Source organism: Calonectris borealis, chromosome W (assembly GCF_964195595.1).
Source record: "Calonectris borealis chromosome W, bCalBor7.hap1.2, whole genome shotgun sequence".
Taxonomy (NCBI): Eukaryota; Metazoa; Chordata; class Aves; order Procellariiformes; family Procellariidae; genus Calonectris; species Calonectris borealis.
In genome coordinates this window covers 5,819,468-5,846,206 of record NC_134351.1, presented here as the reverse complement: position 1 = coordinate 5,846,206, position 26,739 = coordinate 5,819,468, and the positions used below count along the sequence as shown (strand labels likewise).

Here is a 26,739-nt window from a genome sequence, read left to right as displayed (position 1 = left end):
TGACACACTCTTCTGATGCTTCATACAAGTTCCCAGCAAGGTGCTATATTCTTCTGAGCTAACTGAAGAGGTGATACTATTTTACTATTGCTACTATGCAGCCATCCTAAAATATTGGCTTCTGAATTATTCAGGCATTTGGAGAGAAAGGAGAGAATAAAAAACATGTATTAGCTGTGCATGTTTCTGCAGGTATGTGGAGCCATCAAAAGTTACAGGTGAAAACATGAAAAATAGAGTGAGGGAAGTGAAGGAAAAGCAAGAAGGGGGAATACGAATGTCAGCAAAGAAGATGTTGAACCTATTAGCACAAGGCAAATGCAAGAGAGGACATGGCCACTAAGGGCCACTGAAGGGGCTGGTGAAAAAGTGTTGATGCGGTGGGGTAGGTGACAGGGGAGGTCAAGAAAAGAGCCAGGGAGGAGCAAACAGGGATGGGGAGGGAGAAACCATGCAGTAAGAACTGGGCCAAACTGTGCGCAGCCGTGTCTGCACAAAGCTGTTGGATGGACTTGCTTGAGGAGAAACATCTAGGGTCTGTGTTATTTCTCCTGCTCCTGAATAAATAGCAGGAGCAGTTAGTAGGGTGTGTGTGACAGGGCAGCGGCACTGACTCCTGTATTTGGGTTATTTAACACGCTCCACTGTAACGTGATTTCACAGACTTTTGGAGACCACCTTGTTTTCTCATTTACGAAGACCAGCGTTTTTACATTCCTAATGTTTTCCATTATCAAAGGTTCTTGTGGCTCTTTTTTTTTTTTTTTTTTTTTTTTTAAGAAACTGTAATATCTCTATTGTTTGAAAAAAAGCTTTTGAATTTTGGCAGGGACAAAAGCTTTGCGGCCGAAGACATGCCTTTCCCTTCTCCCATGAAACTCCTCTCTGCTCTGGCTGAGTTATGAGCTGTGCAAGATCACCGTTCCCCATTTCTCACTTGTGTTTCTCAGGAAAATGTTGGCAGTGGATCAGAATAATAACTGAACACGAATCTTCCGCGGAGCCGGGCCCACAAGTGCTGCCAAAGCAAAAATAGGAAGAGACAAATCCTCAGGGGCTCATGGGGCAGGTGGAGCTCATGTCTCACCTCTTGCAATCTCCCACTAGCAGTGGTTGTAGCAAGCCTTGCCAGCCAAAGCAGTGTGTATCACCGATGATCCTCGATGAAGGAAAGGATGGGTCCACTTTTGGAACCAACGTAGTTTCTGTTTTCTGTGTTCAGGCTGTTGGATCAACCAGCTAAAAAAGTAAGAAACATCCTTGTGGGTCCAACCATGATGCGAGCTGGGGCACATACATGTTCATCCCGTGCTGACATGCCTTTCCTATCACGTGTAAGACAGTGCCTCGGTCATGCTGCCAGAGAGACACCCAGTCAAAAAGAAATAAGTTTGCACAAATAGCTGTAAAGTTGGGAAATTCCTATTTTTTTGCAGTCTAAACATCTTTCTTATTGCAGTGGCCAATGTAATAAACACACTGAAAGTGTGTATATCTATACATATGTATACACGTGAGATGATATACATCTGGATGGCCATGGAAGCATCACCATATGGGATGTATGCACGTTTAGAATTTTATAAACAGAAATTATGTTTCGCAGTGGTACAATGCAGAGCAGCAGCAGAATCCCAGCCTTTCTTGAGAGGCGAATCTAATTAAAATGCGTATTTGCTGACAAACACATGAGAAAACTCTGTGTTTACATACACGCACGCGGTGCCAAGCGCATCGGTGATGCTCGTCAAGCAAAGGCGACCGCGCGCATCTGCGTTTGCTCCTATACAACTGCTTTATATCCTTTTGAATAACAAGGAGGCTCCCCCCCTTCCCCAGAGCTGTGGGCTCCATTTCTGACAATGCACAACCGCATTGCTCGTTGGAGTGCCTGTCATTAAGCAATGCACTGATTATTCTGGCAGCTCCGCTACTCAAGTCCCCGTGGACGGAGTCAGACATGGAGAGAATTGAATTTCGCCAAGGACGGGGCTAAAGGTCGTTCCATGCAGTGGACAGCTGTGTCTAGTCAAATCGAAACTCTTGCTCCAAGTGTTACCAACAGAATAGCTGATAGGTCTGTTGTCAGTTCATTTACACTTGCATCCTGTTACAAATTAAACTGAAATTGTGGTGCGCCGAAGGAGCGGAAAGTCCGTTTTCTGCCAAGTGACAATTCCTTATATCACCAATTTCCAAGTGCAGCCATTAGAGATCATTGCTAGGGTTTTTTGTAATTTCCAGCGATGCAGATTTAGGATCCTGATTTTCTGCCATGGGCAAAATTCCCATTAGCACCTGCCTTCATCTTCTAATCCCATAGGTTGAAAAGGAAATGCAAAGCTCTGGTAACTGGCCTCTTTTCTCAGCTCTGCTCACAAAGAATAACATAAAGTGCAGAATTGTTCTTTGACTTCTCCCATTTTTCAAATTTTCTTTTTTTTTTTTCTTTTTTCTCCCCCCCCTTACCCCCCCAATCAGGACATTTGAATTCAGAAAGAAGGAAAACTGTGAAATATCTTGATTCTGCTACGAACTCTTCTGCATGGAAGTAGGGTGTAACAGCAAGAGCAGCTTAGCAGCAGTGCTTCAGCCCAGTGCTCATCTCAGCCCAGCACATCTTCCTCTGAATCCACTCCTAAGCCATCAGGAGGCCAGAAAATGCCTTCTAGGCAGAAACACAGCCTCTCCCAGGATCCTCAATGGGTCCTAGCAACTAAGCTGAAAGCCTGAGACTTGACCACATTTGGAATAAACTTGCCCAAAAACATCAATGCTAATTAGCTCGTGTTATGAATGGATTAAGTGAGACACCAGCTGCAACGGGGCATTTTGATTTGGGTTGCGGCTCGGTAATTAGATGCACATAAGCTGGCTGGGGAGCTGTCAGTCAGCAAGCAGCAGTTTCCTTTGCGGTGTTAGGAAGAAGAGCTTTTCTGTGTCCCATCATCTGTTTTGCTGTGAACCTTTGGGTGATGTACCAGTGATCAAACACAACATTGCGCGTGAACCAAAATCCTCCCCTGAGCCACAGCCATGCGACTCGGTGACCTCAGAACACCGCTCCTTGCGTAGCTGAGCAACGCTCTTTTATTTATAGTGCAAAATGCTCCTCATATGGTGACTGTTAATGTTAACACCATCCTTCCCTTTGATCCATGCCAGCCTTCCCCTGTTTTCTTATCTACCATTGGTGCTTGGAATGGAGTTTGGGGGAAAATGTGTTTGATGCTGTCATGAAATTACCTAGAACAACACTGATGATAGAAAAGTATATCAAATTGAAATTGTATATGAGTGAACATGTGCGACTCTGGTGGTGTGGGCATCTGTGGTGGTCTCACCTACAGCTGGGCTAGTTGTCCTGGGCTCTCTTTCTAGCCAATGGAGAGAAATAGGTAACTCCAATGAGATCCACCTATTTCAGACATCATCTGTTAGGAGGAGAGGAATCACTATAGGAAGTCCCTGGTGATTTGTTTGGATGAAGTTTTTTAGTCCTCTATTTTTAATAGATGAGCCAGGAGGTAAATCCTGCTTTTCCTCCCAAATCTGGAGCTTGCATGAGAATAAAATAACAAGACAGCAACTTTCTTTAATGTGAGGAAAGGCAGAAAGTGAAAAGGCAGCTTGACTGCTCCTGACATAGAGCCTTTATCAGCTCCATAAATAAAGGGCATATGCATGTAATGGCTGACTGCATCTCAGATTGCAATACCAATGTTTTAAAAGCCTGCTGACGGAGCATCTGCTTATTTCATTACTCCTCCAATGTCTTTGCAGGTAAGTCATGCATTATACAGTACCATCTCTAGCAATGCATGACCGGAGGGGACAGTCTGTAAAAATTCTAGATGGTCCATCACTTTCCCTTACCTTCCAGGAGAGAGAAACATAAGGAACGATGTATTCAGATAATAAGTAGAATTTATGAAATAAAAACCTATTTGCAGTGACCTAGGATTTGCATTTTTTTAAAGAAAGGAGAACAACTCTATCTCGTTACTATATGAGCTGTCTGCATGCACAGCAGAGCAAAGATCACTTTCAGTAAACTCCTGCTCAGGAAACATACTGAGGGTCTCAGTATTAGTCGGGTGAAAAAGGAAGTGTCATGCTTTACTGGAAAACAGATACGGTGGTGAGTTACAAGAGCTTATGGTAAGCCTTGACATTGCAACAGCATTTTCAGGAGCCCAGGAACAAACTCAGCCTGGCCCTCACCACAGACTAGCCTGTCTCGTGTTATCATCAGTAGTATGGCAGAGGAGGTTCACAGCAGTGCCATTATATTAAAGTTTCCCTTTAGGAGCAGAATTTGGTCCAGAGTTTGTAAAATACAGCTTATGGAAGAAGGAGAGCAAACTATCACCCTGCATGGGTTTTTCAATGGGCATGTTCATGTTAACCTCGTGCTGTGTCCTGCTGCCATGCATTGCAAACGCTTCCTTAGATTGTTATTAACTAAAAATGTTGGATCTCAAGACCTTGGGTTTTTAAGAAGTGTTTGTACTCAGTAAGAGCTGATTTTCTCAGGTGCAAACTCCTGCTCACCTGCATGGCATTGACTTGGCTCAGCGTCCATAATTCACCATCCTCAAGCACCCAGACATGTAGACCCGGGCATGTCCACTGATTTTCCTTGCAATTCTTCTCCCTTCCCTGGCCATGTGCTTTCGAGCCAATGTCCTAGAGCAACATGAGCTTGTTGTGTTTCTTTGGGTACCTACTGGACTTGTTTATAGAAGAAGACCCAATCCAAAAGCTGGTTTGTCACTGAAGAAAGAGGCCTGAAGAGAGGATCCATAGTACTGTGTAACACTGTGGTGATTCAATATTGGGCAATAAGACATATTGACCAATCTACATATATATTCATATCTGTTGTAGGTCTTTTTTTGGTCAGAGACTGTAAAAAGCTGTTAGCCATCAAGCTGCTTATGTGAAATGAGTTTCTGGCCCTCTGTCCAGTTGTTCATAACCTCATCCATTTGATACACACAGAAATAATTTTTAAAAACTTCTTCTGGATCCAGCAGATGTGACAGGGATGAACATGATAAAGAAAGCCATGGAAGTGGCGTTCAATTTTGGAGTACACAAGGAGATAGGCAGCAAAAGAGTTTTAGCTTTATAGGCTTTCCTAATTAGCATCCGTAGCTGAGGAAATACCGTAAGACATTTTCCACAAGTATTCATTAGCTGCTGGGTTTTTATAAGCTTGGTTAGACTTTGTACACTTTCTCCCACCATCCCGTCGTGTTTGCTCTTGACAAATATTCCAGCAAACATGTTTGCAAGCAGGAGTGTTTGTGGAAGCTGCGAATACTGGAGAATATTCCTGAATAGTGCCTTTAATATTCCCGCTGGAAACCTGCTTCTAGGGATCGTAATGTCCCTCTGTTCGGGAGACAAACATCGCCGTGTCGTACAGCCATTTAACAGCTCATGAATTGGGAAGAGATCAAGAAGAGTTTTTAGAAAAGAATTTCAAATACGTATTTTTAGGCAAACAGCAATCTGCTAATAGTTCACAAATCAACACGCTGAATATGTCAAATGCCTGTCTCTTCTGTAGTGCTCCATTTCTGGGATTTAAGGTCACTGACAAATTTCAAAAGCAAAACCAAATATTTTATTTGCTATTCTCCTCAATTTCAATCTGTGGAAAAAAAGAGATGTTTTAAAAAAAAAAAAAAATACTGGTCTGTTTAGAGTAGCTTCCATAACATTGTTTTTTATTGACTGATCTCTAAATAAGAGACTCTTGCTCTTGACTCCTGCTTAGATGAATGATTTCTGAGGGTTTTCTTTTTGTGACAGCAATGAATTGGTCGATGTTTGTATTAAGCTTTCCTAAGTGCACTATTAAATGGGCAAAACTTCAACAACAAACAGGCTGACTGGCTCAGTGATAAATTGAAAAGAGGAGGAGGTGTGTATTTTTAGACAGAAGACTCATCATGGAAATTGTCCGATTGCCATGCATTTGGAGAACGGCTACGTGGAAAAATGCTTCAAATAGGTACCAGACATTAGCTGCTCTTAAATCAATGAGACTGTGCTTTGGGAAAAAAAATACTTGCCTCTTCAATGCCTATCTTGTCCTAAGGCTTGCCTAGGATCTGAGCATTCCTGATAGTGTTGGAAGTAAAACCTTTAGGCTTTCTTTAAAAATCTTTTAAGTTCCTCTTGTCATCATGACTTGCAAGCAGGCTTGGATATTTTACCTTTCCTCTACATGAGAAAAAGGTAAGGGCAATTAAAGATGCAAGGAAAAGGAAAGGAACTCTCCCGGACCTTTTGTGCAGGGTTGGTGTTATTATTAAAAACCAAGTAAGGACAACTGAATTCCCAATTTTCTCTCCTGTTTGCAATGTCAGAGGATCGTATTTGTGAGTGATTGTTTCAGGTGAGGACAGATGGCATATTCATGGTGTTTCTGTCCAACAGTAAGCGGGACTTAAGTTCTCTCTATGGGTAGAAGTTCAACCCTCTGTGTTTTCAGACATCAGGGCACACTGGCAGTCCCAAGAGATAATTATAAGGTTCAGAAGTTGCCAGGCACATCACCACATCCATTGAAAGCCTTGTGTTATTGAGCTGAAGGTGAGGTTCAGGGTCTAGAGTGGCTTCCAAGCTCCGCCGCCGGCTCGCTCCGACCCTCGGCAAACCTGCACCTCTTCTCCGTGCTGTGCAAATGAGATAGTAGTATCCGTCTCACAGGGGGTGTTAAGAAGCTTAATTCATTAGTGTTTACAAAGTGTTTCTAGATCCTCAGATGGAAGGCTCTATAAACAGACAAAGTATTACTAATTGCCAGCTTACACTGAATTGTAAAGTGAAAATAAGGATGGGTGGAGGAAAGAGGACGTGAATTTTCTGATGAGCTGCATCAGTCTAGTGGTTTTAAGTTAAACAGTTTAGCAGTTTGATTTCCCATTACCATTGCCTTAAAAATCTCTAGTCTTTTCTCTTGGTGTAATATTTGACCCCCAGTTTACTTTGGGGGAAATCCAGACGCATCTGAGTCTGCGAGTCGGGCCTCCTATACTGAAAAATAAATCATAGGCTTAATTCAGGTAATCATTGCTGAATGTATACCATCAGGTTACGTTGCTTTAAATTGAACGAATCCTGATTTACAGAATATGACTTCAGTGGTGCTGTTCGATTTATACCAGAATATATTAGAAAAACCATCTTGCACATCTTTACGGCCGAGGAGCACACCATGGTACTAATGTTCAGAGCATTTCAAAGCATATGGGTGGTTTTTTTTGTTTGTATGGTTTAGTTTCATGTTTTTTGTCCTTTTCATTCAGCCCTGGCAGGAAAAAAACAGACTGGTTTATTCAGCCCTTTCCACTTTTTGAATTTCCTGCAATACCACAGCGATGTCGTGCTTGGGTTCCTAGTTAACTTTTTGTTGGCATTTTGGAAGGTACCAGGAATTGGAATAAACTGGATAGCTTGTGTTGTTTGTATTTATAAGCTGTGTTATTTATATGCATTTTTCTGCAAAGCCTGATTCTTTAGGACCAAGCTCTGTAATAGGTTTCTTCAAGAATTAATCATAGAAATGGAAAGAAACTTACTTAGTGCCCTTACACTCTTTAAAATACACCAGATTTTTTTTTTTTTCTCAAACCATGCTGTTAAAAAAGTAGTGGATAGCCATTTCCCACTTGGCCTCCAAAGGGTGAAATCCTCATCTGGTATAAATTGGCGTAGCTCTATTCAAATCAGAGTGACTACATTAATTCACTCCAGCTGAGGCTCCAGCCCTTAAAACACCAGCAAGGAGAGCGAGTTTTGCACAGGATGGATTTTCGGGCTGGGTGGAAGGTTTTGCTGTGTAACTTAGTTATGTGTCTAGGCTCAGGACTGTGGGAAAGCGTCTATTTGACATCTGCAGCATACGCAGCGAATGCTTTGGCAGTTCAAGTTAATGCCTTTTGAATTCGCAGGTTGTTTACTTTCAACTTGAATGTGGATTTGCTTTCAGCCTCAATGGGAAATCTAACATAAGAAGTAATAGGACCAGCCATCTGTCCGAAAGGGTATGAGAATTCCTGGTTTTGAACCAATAATGGAGATCAGGGACAAGTTCACCCCCTGTGTAATCTCCGTCAAATTATTGACGTGCTTCTTGGATTTCCGACCCGGGACCCAATCCCTCCGGTGCACTGTGAGCAAGCGTAGACTTAGGAGATCAGACTTGTAAAATGAACGTGGTCAACATCCCTTTCCAACGGTCGCTTCTACAAACAAGCGTTGTTCCAGCCCTTTCTTCCTCCGCTCTGATTTACAACCCGTTTTGGCGTATAAACCGTGCACCTGTGAAGCGGTCTGCTCCATCGTCGCTGAAGCCTGTGATCTCGGGGGAGCGGTAAACAACACGAGTGAATGGGAACCCCCATCTCTCGCCAGCATTTCCTGCAAGTAAATATGAATCCATGTGTTAGTCATAGGCAGAGAATGGTGTAATAACTAGATAGATTGGGTCACTTTTTCAAAAAAGCTCAGGGCCAGATTTCTCAACCATTCAGCACTCTTGAAAGGGTCCAGATTGTTTTACTTTCTTTCTTTCAAGCCAAAAGTTAAACGCATCCCTCCCTCCCACCATCTAAACTAAGCAGCTGCACAAAAGCCAAGTTTTGACAAAAATGATCAGCATCCTGCAGCGTTTAGCAGGACACAATGAAGAGATTTTGCAAAGAGTACAGCATGTGACGGGTAATGGAGCTTCTCCCGATTCACTCATGTGGACACGAATGGGGACTTGGGCCTTCTGAACTTGTCTTGCACCCACAAGAAGTGCCATCAGCTTCAGTGAGAAAATACTTAGACTATATATACTGTGCTGTCTAGAAGGCTGTGCCCTTGTTTTGGAAGGGCAAGTTTATACTGTGTAGTATAAACTTTTGGTCACACCTTTTCCACTGCCTTCATCCTTCGTTTCTGTTGACTTGGATTGAGTTATTCTGATTTGTACCGGCTAAAGATACGAGTCTTGGTCTCCAAACCGCTTGGATGAACTGAAGATCATTGCTTGAGTAATTAATAAATAATAGGAAAGGCAGGAAAAAAGACTACAAGAAATCATTTAGGAAGAACATCATCTGGTCTCTAACAGCAAATCATTCATTCTTTACTACACCTAGAGTGAATGTATGTGGTTTTAACCTCCCTGAGGTGAATAGTCCAGGGACATAGGATATCTGGCAACATCCTTAAAAGCACACCGGCCTGATTCTGATCTGCCTTACACACTGGGCCACATTACTTGAGATATCCTGGTGTAAATCCAGCCAGAGATCAAAACCAGCCCTGCAACAGCCCTGTTTGTCCAGAGGACTTAAGCAAAACATACTGCTTTCATCCCCACAGCACCATCCCCGGGCTATTTTACCTCAATTACACTCTGATTTAAGAAAACTGGAGGGCACCGGATCATGTTCAAACTGTTTTCTTTCTTCCTTCTCTGTCAAATTAGGGCTACTGCAGATCTGATGAGTTTCCAGATTTGGTGGGGAAACAAGACCCTCTTCTAAGTCCTTATTTTGTTTATTGATTCAATAGTATTTACTGACTAATAGCCACCCAAGGCTAACAGGCTCATTTGAACTGGGAATGCTGTGATCTCGCATGTTATCTATGGGAAGAATAGCCAGCTTACAGATAAGTAGTCTGCTTAAGGTGGGAGAGATCAGGGCTTGTAGTCCTCTCTTAGGGAAGCCAGCTTGGTTTTCTGCCAATTTTCAGGGAGTTTTCTTTTCTTTTAAAGTTTTTCATACAATCACAGCACCGTTTTTCCTTATTTCCCTCGTATGTGTGCGGTCATGAGAACCGGGATGGCTTGAAATTAAATAAGCACAGTCCAACCCTCATGTCAAAGACTTTGCAGTTTTAGGTTTTCCTTAGAACCAGAAGCAGAAGAGCCAAAACACTGCATAAAAGAAGAAGAAGAAGAAGAAGGAAAAAAGCTGTTTTCTTGGTATTTTTGGCATGGGCGACTGCTCTGAGATATACTGGAAATCATGCAAGAAGGGTCTGTTCTTAAGACATTCCCAGCCCTGCTCTGAAGATTGAAGGCTTTAGATAAGCATCTGCATGTGGGGAGCTTTATCCAAAACAAACCACCCAACCTTTTGTAGTTCACCCGTCACTAATAGTCATTTCCCTCTCTGCATCTCTCCCCGTGCACTTGCGCACGCACACAAGTTCTTCGAGGCATCCTAAAAAGCTTTTTTTTGCTGGTAACTTTTTAATTGCCTCTTGAGCAAGATTTTTTCCTCGGTGAAGAAAAAGAAGCAATGAAGTGCCCCGTGCTGCCCGATGGATTTCCTCTCCTCAACCTCACTGCACACATTGGGATCACTTTCCTCCCCCTTCTTTTTTGCCCCATCTTCTCCAAGTTTTGCACGATTGTTTTCTTTCTTTTCCAGCCTGGAAAAAAACCAACATCCCCCCCTCCTCCCTGGCAGCGTGGGTGACAGAGACGGAGAAATCAGCACAGTGTCAGCAAGAGTTTAGCCCCGCAGCTGGGACCTGAACTTTCGGCAGCGGAGCACAGCGCTGGGTCACTGCACTAAAGCAAGCCAGATTGATACAAAGTGCTTGCTCACCCTGGGAAGGGAAGCATCAAAAGCCAGTTGATAAAAATCTTTAGGCATCGTCTATTGTGAGCTTACAGCAGCGAAGGCTGAGTTTTTCCTGGGAAAGATCACCACGCAGTGTATATTTACTGTTGTAACCCCTAAAGCGAAGCAATATTTGGATGCTCGCTGCACTGGGGGGGATATAGCGTAGGGACAGTGTAGATTTTAAACCTGTTGAAACTGGAGATGGAGCACGTGGACTCAACGTGCTGCGTACTGTGTGAAGTTTTCAGCTCTGAAGACCTGAACGATCATGTCTGCCAAGAGTTAGAGTGCTTCGAAAGAGGATGCTAAAATATTCTTTCCCACTCCAGTTTGCAACTGAGAACTTGTTAGTCTGTAATATCTTTTATTTATAGCGCCTTTTGACTCAAAGGATCTGGAAGTGCCTCTATCTGGGAGTCACTTCAATAAGCTACAGATACCTCCAGGCGGGGATGTTTCTCTGCGGGGACATTCAATTGAGGTTTCAAGGTCTGCTTTGCCAACGACATATGTGAGGGACCCAGTCTGCCTTGCCAAATGCCAGCACTTGGTACTAAAGGCTGGAGGGAAGGGCAAAAACTCACCCTAAGCCTGAGGAATAGCAAAGAGAGAAAACAAACGTGTAAATCAGCTGGAGAGAGGATTCGGATGGACACCGGCTGACCTTAGAAGTAGAGGTTGGGAGAAACCATTGCCAATGCTGGATGACATCCTTATGCAAAGGGCCTGGGACAGTGAAGCCACAACTCAGAAGAGGGGATTTGGTGGCCCTACTTGGATATTGCTTTTTTCAACCCAGCCAGCCCCAGCCGTACTGCGGTGGCCTGGAGAAAGCTCCAATGTGGACCTTGTGCGGGGGACACGTCCCAGTGGCAGAGGTGCTCCTGAGGGCACAGGCCCGAGGCTCGGTTTAAGCATGCAAACGCACGCATCCCTTAATGAGTACGGTCACAGCAGGGCATCTGCTTATTTTAAGTCCACTTCAGCGCCTGCCCATCAGCTGCTCCACAGGCAGCAGCTGGCAACGGCCGAAGGACCAGCTCCTCCATGTGGCTCCTGGCAGCTAGAGGGTATCATCCAGCCCTCCGCTTTCCTCCTGCGTTATACGTGCAGGCCAGGGAAGCAAAAGTCAGACCAACTGACGGGTTTATGATTCCAGCCTGCGATTTCTGCTTCATCCACAGCCAGGCGAGATTTTGCCAAGATACATATTAGGCAGCTGCTCAGGACACTGCTGTTTTGTCTGTACCACGCCGAGCATGCTGTCTGTCTCTTTCCCGGTCTGTCTCGGTGACCCCACTTTCAAGCTGGTTGCTCTGCTATTCCCCAGGGGTGGCCAGAGAGTGCTCGGCAAGAACCAGCCTTTTCCTGGCACTTTTGCCAGGCCTCCCGAGGGACTTGTTGCCGCAGGGAGCAGAGGCATCAGGCCTGAGATGCAGCGAGTGCCCATCTGTTTCACCACCCTGTAACTCCTGTGGCTTCCGAGGAGCTCTTCCTGATATGTCTCAGTGGTCAAGGGGGTCCAACCAGGCTGATAAAAAGCCCCACGGGCAAGAGCAGCTGCTTACGGAGCTGTTCTCTGCTCTGGGTCTCCAGCTTGGCTTGCAGCTTAATGCACTCATGCCACCACGCTAAAATCCTTGGAGCATCTTCTCTCCTCCATCCATGCTCCTCCCAAGCCATCCCCAGCATCACCATTATTATATTTTTTTTTCTCCAAATCTCTTTCCTCCAGGCACCAGACAAGGGGAATTTTACACCACTTTATTTCTGTCATGCATATATCAATGTTTCAAACTCTGGTTTAATTGGAGTCACGTCGCTGGCTGGAAGTTGACTCTCTCGGGTCCTTTCCATGGAGAACATGCATTTTTGCCTCAACCTTTCTCTACCTCCCAACCAAACCTGTCTCCTCCCTCCTTCGTGGAGGGGGCTGGGACTTACACATCCTGGCATGCACAAGGGCCATGTTGCCTGCTTTTAGGGCATCTCGCGCGCTCTCCTTCTTCCTCAGAGAAGAGAATACATATGTTGTGTGTACTTATGGGTTTTTTTTCCCCTTTCTTGGTCCATTGAGTGTTACGTCACGTTTCGTTCCCTTTGGTGTTCCTTCCACACGTGCTGCTTTGGATTTGTGGGTGTGAGTGGGAGGGATCCTCTCTAAGGACAAGGGAAAAAGGGAGGAAAAAAACTAAAAAGAAAAAAAATAAGGGAACAAATATTTGGGAGGAGGGCGTTTAAGAGGAGAGAAAAACAAATCAAAGCTGATGCCAGGCTGGAGCTGGCAGCTGGTTGCCAGCGCAGCAGGCTGAGAAGTTGTTGGTGGAAGCTCTCAGTGCCATGTTTGTGTTTGCTTAAAAAAATACACCCCCCCTCCCTCGCTATTCCGCCTCTGTTTTTCTCCCGGCCCCACAACCAGGAGGAGGAATTCGGTTGCCAAAGGCAGGCTTGCAAGGAGTTTGTATTTACAGCAATGCCAAGGGATGCAAACGGAGTATGTCCTGCGCCCGGGAGCACTGCAGCTCACCTGCGCTTGGGCAGCTGTGAGCTGGATTGGACCCGTCAGGCGTGTTGCGGGTGCAGTGGCTCTCCGCTCCGAGGAGATGCCAGTGCATTGGCAACCATGGCACGATTTTTTTTTTTGCCGATGTGAAGGGAGGAGGTGGGAGGGCTGGGGATGGAGGAGAAACGGGGCGGGGGGTGGAAGGTTGTAACGCTTGGCTGGAAAAATTTAGAGGAGTACAAAGGAGTGAGCGATGAAAAGGGGTGGCGGGAAGGGGGGGGAAGGAGGCTGTGAACTGGCTGCTGTGGAGGTGGGAAGAGATTTATGTTTGCTGAGTGGGTTCGGTTGGGAGTGGGCTGGAAGGGTGTGGGGTGCCGCAGGCGAGGCGGGGAAGCTGATGGCCCCGGCGGCGAAGCGGCGGGGCTTTATTTTCTTCCTTTCTTTCCTCCTCCCTCCGCTGGGCGCTCGGAGGAGAAGGCAAGACAAAAAGCTGAATCGGTGCCAAGAAGGAGCTGCAGCGACTCGAAAATGGCACTCTGCGCCGCACTAATATTTCGAAGCTGGGCTGCGCTGGAGAGCAGCGAAACGTGCCGGGAATGAGAATGGCTGCGGCCGCGGGGCCGCCGGCTGGGCTCAGGGGTGTTCTCCCGCCTCTCTGCTTCCCCTTCACCTTTTGAATGTGACCCTCTTCTCCCCCATCGTCCGCCCCCAGTGGTATTTAGGAGTTCTGGGAAAAAAAGGAGACCCTTGCTGGGAACTTGGGGTAGAGAGGGAGCAGAAGGGGGGCTGCCACTTGCACCCCGGGGCTAGTGCAGCGTGGGAAGCGCCTGGCAGAAGTGCTCTGCTTGTAGCCGGTCTCCAGCCCATGTGTATCTGTTACGATGCTCGCTGGACAGGATTATAAGCAGAGAAGGAGCGAGTGTGCTCATCCCCTCCTACCATCTCCGTATTGGGGAAGGATTTTTATTTTTTTAATTTTCTTCCTAGGAAGGAAGAGAAGACTTGATTCCCAGGGAGTTTTCTGATTGTTTTCCCGTTGCCACTCCTTCCCCTCCTCCTCGCTGTCCTCCTCCTCCTCCTCTCTCCGTACCCATAAGGCTGCTCTCGTGGCTCTGTATCCTGATGCAAGGTTACTTGTAGGACATGCGAATCTCTGCAAGGTGCAGCGTCGCCTGCGTTGGTGTTCCCCTCCGCTTCTCATTTGCTGGGGGACGAGGCAACTTCCAGGCAGCTCCACAGCTCAGCTGAGCTGGTTAATGCAATGTTGCTGCTTCGGTTGCAAAAAAACGTTCCTGTAAAGCCTGCCTGGATAAAACAAACAAAAAAAATCATATAGGGCTGAAACTTCAACAGCAATTCATAAGGTTGATTAATTTGTAAGGGGTGGGCTGGAGTTTTACTGTGATTTTTGTTTGAAAGAAAAGGTTTTGCCCTGTGTTGGTCCCCTCTTCCCTCCATTCACAGGCTAGGAAAAGGTACATGAAAGTACCGTTTTTATATATATATCTATGGGGTTTTGATTTTTTAAAAAATCTTTTTTTAAAATAGTTACCAGCACAAGCATTCTCGAAGTGGTCCAATAGTTGAAGCTGAATGCAAAGATCTTCTACCATACACAGATACATACTCCTCTCTGGATCACACTGGCATTTGGATGTGAAGTTTTAGGTTAACTTTACAAAAATTGGAGACTGGAGAAAAAGAAAACGCCTGCCTTTGTGTTTGAAAACGGGTCCAGATCCTGTTTTAACAGCAGTTTTAGCACTCACACAGCCAGCAGGTCAAGTTCAAGGAGACCTTTCCAAAGCACAGGCAGAGGCTCATTAACTTGCTGCATCTCAGAAGCTTGTGGGTTGTTAGGTTGTTAGCTTGGCCCAGTTTGTAGTCCCAGGCGTGGGATGATCCCCATGACCTGCCTCTCACCTGAAAACCATGCCCTAGTATATATCCAAACCACTTCAAATCTCACCTTTGGTTTCAGACACGTGGGCCTGGTTTTGGAGCACTTAATTCAGCTCAGGTAATGTTTTTTGGAAATACCATGATAAATAGTGGGGAATTTAGGGAGATTTAAACATGTTTTCCAGCCTGCTCTCCTCATCCTCTTCTTCTCACAGCTCCTCGCAGATCAATGGTTCTTCCTCTGCAGAGGATCAAAAGATCAGTCCCAAATTAATCCTGCTTGGAGGTGCACTCACTTCTGAGGTGATGCTAGCAGGCTTTGTATGGAGTAGGATGTCTGCAGCAACCGATCTCTCGCTTTTCCTCCTCTCAGCTGTGCCTTAAACCATGGAGTTGCTGCAGCTCAACTTGAGCTTGCACAGAAGAGACGCTGTTGTCTCTTCTTGTGTTTTTCTCTTTGTCACAAGTGGGGGGTATATAGTGTTTGGCCCAGGAAACCTTGGCAAATGTCAACAAGAGGGTTGGCCAAGTAACTTGGAGTAATCTGTGTGCTGTTGTACGTTCCACCAGATCACACCTGTTCTTCGTGAATAAAGTATTTGAATAAAAATACGTGGGTTTGTATGCACACACGTGCATGCCGTTTGCTTTTCAGTTGCCTCTTTTGACTTAATGAGATGTGTATTTAAGTTACCATCCTCATCAAGGGCACACACCATGCAGACCTCGCCTGAATTTCCCAGCAGTCCTTGCTGATAGTTTTGGCTGCAGCTGCACCTCTTTCTCTGGCCACAACCTCCTTTTTTAAACCTGAGATCCCTGATCATGGGATGCCAACCTACAAAAGCAAATGCCAGGAGTGGGGATTAAAGCCCACATCAAAGTGAGCAGAGGACACCCTGGCAGCTGTCCTAACCTGCCATGCACCTGCACAGAGCATGGCTCATGCTTTTAGATGTGGAGCCAGCTTGTGTTTAAGATTTAAACCTCTTAATATTTCAGTTACCAAATAACGATTCCAAACAGATTTATAGAGAGGATCCTAAATGTATGGACAAATATTAATGTGGACCAACAGCATCCATGTGCGCAAAGTAGCAATGTGGTGTTTGTTATTCAGGAAAGTAAACTGAGGACAGCGAATTAAGAGACCTTCCCAAACCTTTATATTTCAGAATGCAGACCTCTCTCATTTCCTTGATATCTTGATAATGCTCTGGAGTAAGGGAGCTTGTCCATCTTGGGACAAAAATGTTACTCTTGTACTTTCTAAGTGGTCCAAGTAAGGCATCTGGGCAGCTTGGTTATAATTCCCAAGGAGCATTGCAAGGCATTGACAAGGCAACTGAATGTCTTTGTCTTTACTTCTCACTGTATCAAAGAAGTGTCTTTGGATGTATTTCCCTGAAACATGATGTCTCATGAATCTCAAGTTGCTTCCTTCAAATCCCTCATCCTTTTAACACTTTATAATGAGAAATGTTGTCTGCTTGGAGTTGTTAGGAGTGTTAATCCGGAGGACTCTTCCAAGGCTATCTTCCACCCCTTCTCCCCACACCTTCCCCATTGTCAGTCTTTTATTTTTTTGGACCCGTAACCTCACATTTCTGTAATCTAAATGTGCAAATGCTTTGCAGTCACGGTCCAGTAGCTGGGTTAATCTCAGACCCCTGGAGTGGCAGATGGCTGATTTGTTGCCGATTCCAGTTATAGAGAATCGTGCCACCTATTATCTTTGCACAGGCTGCTGCTTAAAAGGATGCTTTGGGCAAAATCAGTGAAAAGCAAAGCAAAGCAAACACTCTCCAATCTGCATCACTACAGGTGAAAATGTAAAATATTTCACCTTCGTGTGAAGGGCTCAAGAGGTGGACAAAGAGGGGAGAGGAGGCAGGAGGGGAAGAAGGGGAGAGGAAGATCTCATTTTCATACCAGAAGTGCAGAAGCACAGGGCAGAGCGGGTTTGCCGCAGTCACGATGTTGAATCACAAGCACTTACCCTGTTTTAAATGGTTTTGCAATATGGTAATCCTTGGCTTCAGCTCCCTGCTTTAACTCTTAAACAAAGCAGGCGGGCTGGCATCCTGAAACACCTTCCTGCTCTTCCCGAGCCTTTCCGGTGTGGTTTGTCATAGGAATCCATGGCACCACTCCCTGCCATCACGGCTCATTGCGTGCCCTGCGGCTTCTGGGGAAAGCCGTCGTGGTTCCGTGGTGCTGCCATGCTTACCAGGGCTACTTGGGAGGAGAAATCTCTGTATCTGTGTGGGTTAAGGAGAAGCTTGGGGGACCTTCCAAAACAGAGCGGGGCCGAGGGTGAACCCCAGCACCGGGTGCTCAGAGAGCCCCGGTTGACAGGTGGTGGTGGGGACGCAGAGCGGTGTAATGAAATGGAGAAGGGCAGGGCAAAACTTTGGATGCTTGTGACCATTTTCTGCACGGTCATTCTCACAATCAAAGTTTTCTCTTTTCTCTTTGCTCTGGGAAACGCCACAGAGTCAGATGAAGAATTTGGGAAGAGAGTGTGGGTTCCCTGTGCAGAGTCCGGTGACGAAATCTGTGAACAAGGTAAGAACAAGGGGTTATGGCTGTGAAAGTTTTTGTTTCTTCCTTTTCCCCTTCCAAACCCATTTTTGCAGTGTTAGACACAAAATTTAGGATACGCATAGCACAGAAATAGATATTCCAAGTGCTAAGTGAAAGAGTCTAAAAAGATCAAGCTAAATAGGGCTTCTTTTTAATGCATACCATTATGATGGTTTGGGTTTTAGAACAGTTTGTATTGTATCCAAATGATCTATGTGTGAATAATTGTTACCAACCTCCTGACACCAGGACCTAATTAGGAAGTAAGAGCCTTAAATAGGCCATTTGCGTAGTGAGCTTCCATATGTCTCCTTGCACAATTTATTTGCTTCACTCCATTGAGATATAATGAGAATGAAACTCCTAGAACTGCCTTTGACTCTGAGGCTCTCCTCTTCATCTCCTCTGCAGTTACAGCCCACTATTAAGAAGATAATATCTATTTCCCTTTGTTCATAACGAAAAAGCTACTGTACTGCTACTCTTATTCCAGATTGCCCAAGTTTCTCTATTTGTGAGTTTCCAATGGAAATAGAATGAGAAATGCCAAAACAACCTGCAGCCTAAGAAAAATGTAATGCTGGTACAGAAAGCACAAAGAAGGTTAGGACAGGATGATCTTGAAGGAATACTACCTACCACATCTACCTCAAAACCTTGCTGAAAAGCAATGTTGCGGTATTTCAGTCAATGTATAGATGCAATTTGAGGAACTCAATGTATAGGTGCAATTTGAAGAGCGCTGCATTGGTTCTGTTTGGTTTTCTTCCTGCTAGGATGTGAGGAAGGGGGAGAGGTTGGTACAAGGCTGCCTGAGTTTTGTCTTAGTTTTGAATATTTAGCTCAGTCTGGACCAACATATTCTCTGGGGCTCTCTGTTAATGTTACGTTGCATAGCATGTTCTTTAAATATGGTTTGAGAAGATATTCTTTATTTCCAAACACCTCATACATGCATGACTCCATCCCATCCCATGCTTCAAGTGTCCTGCTTCATTCTTTTACTCCCATCAACTCAAAGTCAGCAAAACTTAAACATATGATTGAGTACCATTTTCTATCAGGATGAACTTTAATGACTGCTCAAGGTTTTGGGGTTTTTTCCCCCCGAATCGGGGTCTTATTTAGTTTCCCAGTGAAAGACTGTTCCACTTGCAATGATTTTGTTTATAATTCACTTGCATGTTCCCTTCCAGGAATTGTCATTGCCTTCCAGAAGGGAGGTTAGTGCTGGTCCCCTCGCAGTGATAATTATAATCAGACCTGTCAGCCTTCACACAGTCTACGCTTATCACTTGCATTTAGGAGGATTTTTCCTGAAGCCTATTACTAGTGCTGCTGCTTAGGGAAAAATAGTCATGATTTTTTCTGCTAATCTTTGATGGCTCTCAGCTTTCAAAGCCTGGAGAGGAGCAAAATGACTGCCAGTTGCAGTTAAAGAAACTGTCTGTTGGTCCTGGTGTAGAGCTCTGCATTTGGAGAGCCAGGGAGCAGGCGGATAGTCTGGGAAATGCTGAGTGGTTTAATTTGGTTGTGACATCTCTTCAGGTGTGCGGGAGATGCAAAACAGTGCTTTTTCCAATGGTAATGTTCACAAAAATTAGCTCTGCAGACCCGCTAGACGAGGGCTTCAGGTGGCAGGTGGTTGTTGGCAGTGGTACCCTCTCTCCCTGCTGTTTTGGGCAGCGATCTGTGGTTTTGCCCATGTTCAACCGTTTGGATGCAGGATGGTCAGAGAAGCGGCTGCGGTCAGTGGTGGAGGCGATGGCTGGCATCCAGGGATGGGCGCAGTGCAGGACCAATGGACCCACTGCCACCGGCACACCGCAGTACAGCGGTGACCAACCGGGCAATGTGGTGGAGTTGGGTAGGATGTAGTTTAGTGTTTTTTATAAAAAAAAAAAAAAAAAAAAGCAAATTTTACCATTTCATTAGTCTGAATGAGTGATGTATCTTTCAGTCCCTCCTATGTTATCACCATGCTCTTCGTAATGTTCTCAGAGATTTGGGTCCCTTGATTTTGGCAGAATTTGAGGGTGGTCAGCACTTTATAGCTTCTGTAGCAAAGGAAATGCTGGGAGAGTGGGAACTCTTGTGTTGTCTGCAGTTATATATTTACAATGTGCAGGGATATGACTTGTCTTTGTTTTATTTAAATTCACTGGGAACTAGAGATTTATTTATCAGGTGTCACTCTCTGAAGGAAGATAAATCCCATATAGCAAAGACTTCATCTATTATACAAACAGATTTGAAGGCTTTGCTATTGCATTCCTCCGCCTGCTGCATGGAGTAAAAATGCCTTCGGCTGAAACAGAGACAGAGTGATACTTAGCAGTAGCATCTTATGACCTTTTGATCAGCTGAGATCTCAAGCCATATTAGTGGACAGATTATGATGTGATGGAAAGAAGGCCAGGAATAGCCTTTTTATCATGAGATCCTTCCTGTGAATATCTTTCTTTGGTATATTCAGGTGTTTAATCACTAGGGCTAGGACAATCATTTGAAAACAAGGGAGTCGAATACTGGAACTGACAATCCAAATAAGCTCGGGTTTACAGTTGGATATTACAGCTTACAGTTTCTCTCTGATATTCTCCTACCGTCCTGTTTCTATCAAGGCTGTGGGTGACCTTGCAATATTTCCGATCGCTTAATAACCCCATTTTGGCAGAAAGATCTACACAAAATGGACCCTGAGTCCTTGGACCACAGGGGAGCTGCAGTCCCCGAATCAAAGGTACGCACGTGGTGAATATGGATATCTGACTGCAAAGGGAAACATTCACATGGAAACATCTCTGTGTCATTTTTGAGATAATAACGGTGATGCTTAAATCTATTTCAACCCTCTTTAGGAAAAAACTGCAGGTTTTAAAAAATGCACAGCCCTGATAGTACTTTTCTTTTTTACGGAGCCAAACAGAAACAAGAACAACTTTTACATTGATCTTACCTACCTGCCTGCGCGGGATTACTCTTTAAACTTCGCTGTAGGTTTAAATTAGCCTCCTTTTTATCGTAATGGCCTATATGAATCTTCAGCCTCCTTGATAATTGGGCATAAAGGAACTCTTATTAATTTCTGACTCTGCACATCAGCAATGGTTGTGCCAAAGTTTGATCTGGCTGCTACGACCACTTTTAGAAGGAAGGAAGGTCGGACACGTGTTTGTGAAGTCTGATGGAAATGCATTTGGGTCTGTCTGAGCATGAGCGCATGCCGAGGCAGCCCTTGTCGGTTATGGAGTACGTAGCATAGCCCTGTATACGTTAGCACAGGGTTATCCGAGTGGTACACATTTTCTTTCCTCTTGAAGCCAAACGAGCTGCTCATTTTCCCGATAGGAAGAGGGAGAAGGGCAGGCGGTGTGTGAATACCAAACTGCTGTCAGTGTAGTGGGAATGCTGATGCACCAGGTCTGGAGAACAATAGCCGCCACAGCCCTATGGAAACTCTTTGAAAATGAGAAGGTTATGGAGGTGGAGGAAACGCACAGCAGGACACTGTCTCCTCTTATCTCCCCCAGCCTCTTCAATCAGGTGCCTGCTGGGCTTCCCACTCCTCCTGCCTTTTGCACTAGATCATAGGATCATAAGGTATTAGATTCTGCTGGCATGAAGTCATCCGCCATCCTCCTGGCATTATAGCTTCCTGAGTCATGGAGCCGCCATGAAACGTTGAGGCTGTGAGCCCACATGGTGCTTTTAGCTACAGCTGCCAGGGCCACAGAGGTGTCCAAATAAGAGCTGGGAGGAGGGACCAACTGCCTGACACAAGTCTCCACCACCTTTTCTTTGGGAAAAGCAGGCACTGCAAAGGGTGGATGGCAGCCTTGGTGCTGTCTCTTCACCAAGAAAGTGCCATTGCTGAAATACAGCCGGCTCACTATGAGAGGGTGCTCCTTCCCAAGATCCAGCTGCAAACCACGGGTCAGTTGCTACATGGGTGATGCCCACGGACAAACATTGCAAGCGTCACGAGCGAAACCATTCAAAGGGATGGGTTTCTCTGAACGGCTCCCATCTGAGAGAAAGAGCTTCTGATGACAGCTTTGAAACCTTTCCACTGAGACGGCTTTGTGGTGTGTGTGGTGAAGCGGGTGTAGGTACGAAATGCTTCCTCTGCCTCCCTCCGCTGCCTTGTAGCGCTTGGGTCCCTGTGGGGTTGTAGGAAGGTGCCCAGACTTGGGCGACACCATACCAAGATCTTCTCTTTTGGTGTGAGATTGCGTTAATGCCGCTGTGCCTTCTGCCAGATGGTCCCTGTCCCGATATAGTCAGTTCTTCTCGAAGTAAAGTGCTTGCGTTCAGCTTCTTGTAGCTCAGAGGGACCCAAGAAAACAGACTCGCTTTCACTTGGGCAGCTCAGCACAGAAATTCCTATGGGACATCTTACGGTCCTCCAGTGTAGCATGGTTAGAGCATACGGCAACTGCTTGAGGTGGGATGCTTTTTTTGGGGTATGAAAGAGTGGTCAAACATTGGAACAGGCTGCCCAGGGAAGTGGTTGAGTCACCATCCCTGGAAGTATTTAAAGACGTGTAGACGTGGCACTTAGGGACATGGTTTAGTGGGCATGGTGTTGGGTTGATGGATGGACTCGGATCTTAGAGGTCTTTTCCAACCTTAATGATTCTGTGATTCTGTAATTTGAAGTTGCAAATGTTGAAGATGTAGTATCAGGCAGATGACAGTGGCGTGGGATGGGAAAAAGAGGACAGTGGTTTGTTTATGAAGTTAAGCTGCCCGTGTATAACATCTTCGTCATTTTAAACACCTAACATCTGATTCCTTGCAATTATTATTAGATTGCAGACAGCAGTAATCTGCAGTTTCTCACTGAGTAAGAGTGATATCATGAACCAGCAAAAGATTATTGTTATAACCAAACTTAGAGCCATACAACTCCCTTCTCCTACTCAAACTGCTAGACCAGTCCTTGGCATGCTTTTGGTCCACAACAATTAGCAAACTCCTAAATCATTCCTAAGCACGGATCAGAGTTCATCCCAGTGAGCCATCTGCATTTAGCTCCTGCATTAGGGAAGCTAAGACATGGTTGCGAGCAGAGATACTAACTGTTCTGTGCCAGTTTGCCTCAATGCCTGGGAATATTTCTGGGCACATTTAATCTACTAGTGGCTGAAGACACTCAGGCCCAACTGAGAAACTGGACTCCATCAGCCTAAACTCCATTTGTCAGCAGTGGGAGAGAGAGGGAAGCCACCATCAGAGGCTGATTCAGCCTCCCTTGGTCCTGACCTCTCCAAATCATAGATGGCAGCTAAGGCAGCTAAGCCTACAGGGTTCAACCCACTGCTAGCAGAGAAAAGGCTCTATTATCCCAGAAAAAGGCTATGTATAGTACAGGTGCATTTCCCGCATATTTACTAGTCACCTCCCCTACCTCTCCGAGCTCAGATTAAGAGAGTTTTAAACCATTCACTTGTTCTTTCCTGCAACAGCGAGTGCCACGAGTTATTTTTCTTCACAGAAAGTAGTTCTTTCTCCCTCACCATAGGGAGGCTTCTTTTTCAATAGGTTTCAGTCATAAGACTGGTGTTCTGTACAATTTCCTTTTAATGGTTTGGTGGTTGATAGTTAAATGTGTCTATAGGAGACAATTGTAGGCTTGTATATAATATAGCACTATGTCTTTCAAATATAAGTAAACCCTTTGTTTGATGAAGAAAGTTTTATTTCGAGTTTGTCCTATCCAAATATATATGTGTGTATATATATATATACTTTTTCACACTGAATCTAAAACCTAGGTGAAAAAAATAACTTTGGCTCGACTACTGCAACCAAAGTATAATGTTTCATTATCTTTGCTTTCATTGAAATCTGTTCATGCACAAGGTGATCTGATATAATACATGTTTAAACATATCAAACAAAACATTTTCCCTTCAAGAATACCTCAAGTGTTTGGTCACAGTGGGGACAAAGTTATTGATGTAATTTGGCACATATTTGGAAACATGACCTTAATCTGCAGGTTTCAGTGAAGAAGGTATTTTCTCCAGGTATTTCAGTAAGTCAGATAAGTAAATTGTATTTTTGACATGTTAAAGATGTTCCATTTTAGACAAAGGAAGCCATATCCCAGTTGTGTCACTGAAACTTAATGCTCTGTGTTGCTTTTAACAACTGCACATTTATTGTTTCCGTGTCCCAGTTTACTATCAAGTATCAATGCACTGTTGCATACCAAATAATCAATTGTTCTGTCAGTTAAGTATGCCCTGGAAATACAATATTACTGTTAATATTGATCCACACAGCAGAAATCAAGGCATCAAACTTTGCAGGCATTACTTGCTAGCACCCTGGCTTTTACTTGCAGAGCAACTGCCTTGAAAATTGCTACGGCGTGCTATCCCCCAAGGACCAATGTTTTCTGCACACCCTCCTTCCGTGTGTAATAATGAGCACGAACATAAACACAAGGGTATCAGCGCACACGCGACCTGCAGATATGGCACATATAGTTTCATTTCAGCCTTCTGTGGTTTCTGGGTGCAGCAAACCAGCTGCAAAGAGTGCTGGTAAAATCAAACTGCACCAGCTCTGGTATCCTCCTCTAACGGTGCAGCGCAGTAGCTTGGCTGGCCAAACTAATCAATGTCCCGATGTGCTCTTCTTCATGGGAAGAGTGAGATGGGCTGCGGACGGATGGCTTGAGACCTCCAGCAGCCTTCTCCAAGCATAGTGGGCAATGTCGTTAACAAAGGCTCGTGTGCTTTGCTTGCGGAGGGGACTTCAGTCTCAAGTTATCGGTCAGGAGGAAAAAAACCCTGCAACGTTGAGGTGTGCTGCAGTGTCAAGAGCATCCGTTCTTTGCTCTCTGCCCCCGCCCAGGCTGTCAGGTTGCCTTGGGAGGAAGAAAATGTGGTGCTCCCCATTCTCACGTGTGCCTTCACACCTCCCCCTGTGAGTTTGGCGGTCTTTGCCGTATCCGTAATGGCTTCGCAATACTGTGAATGAAAGTTTGGCAGATTGATTTTTCAATTGTCAGTCTTCCCAGAAACAGCCCAGAATTTCATTAACTAAGATATAAGCATGATTTCCTATAAGCTCTTTTCAGATTTTACTAGATCCAGATAAATTAAATCAGTATTTTATCTATGTGCCACCAAAATTAGTTGGCACAGTGCTCTTCGTATAGGAATACTATAGTTCTGCTCTCTTGAGCAGCAGCTGCACTATAACATGCTACCGTCACTGCTAGTGTTTCTTTAATAAGTGGCTCTACTTCAATAAAAAGAGTGCTGGGGAGAAAGTAGCCTGGACATGAGCAGAGCATAACCTCAATGAGGATAAGCGAGGAGATGTAGGCATTTGGGAGGAGGGAGTGGCTCCACCATGCCATCATGGCTGGGAAAAGGTGCAGGACAACGATGGAAGGGTAAAAACAGGAGCCTCAGATGGCTGGAAGGAGTTCATGAGAGCCCCTACCAAGGTGAGGGAGGAAAACAGCTTTCCTTACAGAAGCCTTAGAAAGGAGGAATCAGGAGAAATGGTACCCTTGCAGTGCTTTGCTCCCCTCATCAGGAAGGTGGCCTCATATTTGATTCAGTGCAGTCAGGACCTGCTGTGCTCACAGACAGTATCGGGCAGAAGGGTAAGGTAGGCTGGTAGTAACAAAGAGCCCCTTGCACAAAGCCCACTGAAATCACTGAGAAGACACCCAGAGGCTCCTTTTTCTTTAGGTCACTCCTGTCATAGGAGCCTTCCTTGCCGTGCGGCAGAAGGAGGAGCAGCACCCCAGCCCATGCAGCTCCTGTCATGGAACCACCTGAACCTTGAGAGACTCACTCTGCTAACATGGTCACGCATGGAAACTTCCCACAGCATATGGAGGAACATGACTAACGGTGGCCAGGGTCCTCCCCTCGGCAGGAGGCATGTGTGCCGCAGGATGTCAACCTTGGGATTTTTTTTGATGACATTACCAGCTTAGTTTTATCTTCCAGGTGACCTTTACCCACATCGTCAGAGGTCCCCTTGCTGCCAAGGAGCAAATTCATCAGCCTTATCCTTCATCCAAGAGCTTCAGTTTATCTCCTGCATGGCAAGCAATTTAGCACCTGGGAGATGAAGCTCAAGCCAATGTCTTGGGAAGTCTATGTGAGGAACAAGAGATGCGTATTATCTCTTACTGGGAGGAAGCAAGGTCAGGTTTGATGTGCTCAGAGCAGTCTGAGTTGCAGGGGAGATGCAATGCAAAGGTTTTGTATCTACTGGCATTTCCTAAGACCCAGCTTCATATCAAAAATTACATTCCCACATTTCTTTCAAATGAAAGAAACAGAAATTCAGACTCTCGGCCAGGAGCTGGTATGACTTATAGCTCAGGGTTGCTACGTGCAAGAACACGGAGTTAGAGCTGAAGTTGTCATCAGTTGTGGCTATGTACTATCAACAAAAGGAGGTGATGCCATGGCTGCACGCTCTTCAAAACATTTCTCCCTCCAGCAGTATCACCTCTTCTCTGTAGAGCCTCAGCAGCTTACTTCAGCTGCTTCAGCTGAAACCACAAATGATGTCATTATATTTTTTTTTTCATTGGGTAGTGAGTGAATGGCCATTTCTGCCCTTATCTCCTCTTTTAGATAAAATGCCGAAAATGCCATCATTGAAGTTCAGAGGTCATTGGTGACTTTAAAATCCTCTCCAATTCCCTTGGATCAAAACAAAATGAAATAAAAATCAATGTGACAGTCAAGAGACCAAGACACCAAGAATGACGTGTCCAACACAAGCAGCTTGCTGGTTTCAGAGTGTTCCTGGCAGCCATCTGCTTGTTTGAATTTGAGGATGTGACACTTTTAAAAGTCAGAGAAAAAAACACACACTCGACCACAGTCTTCAGATATTTTACTTGATAACAGGATTCTCTTTTTTGTGCCCATTTTCTTGCAGCCTCAAGATACTCCTGTTTTGCAATCATACTGTCAGCAGGTGTTCATGGCGCTGAAATACCACAATGTGTAATTCTCTAATTTAAAAAAAAAACAACTTTCGAAGCCTCAAAACATTTTCTCCTCACCCCTCTTTATGAATGAGCAACAGAAGAGAGTGTGTTAT

General features: G+C 45.0%; 1 protein-coding gene across 2 annotated transcripts in view; it reads left to right on the top strand.

Moving 5' to 3' along the window:
- Positions 1–26,739, top strand: part of LOC142075058 (SET-binding protein-like) — a 259,616-nt gene that overhangs the window by 102,461 nt on the left and 130,416 nt on the right. For both annotated transcript variants that reach the window (XM_075136058.1, XM_075136059.1), the window contains exon 4: positions 17,551–17,622. In XM_075136058.1, coding sequence (XP_074992159.1) covers positions 17,551–17,622 — 72 coding nt within the window. The remainder of the gene's footprint in view (positions 1–17,550; positions 17,623–26,739) is intronic.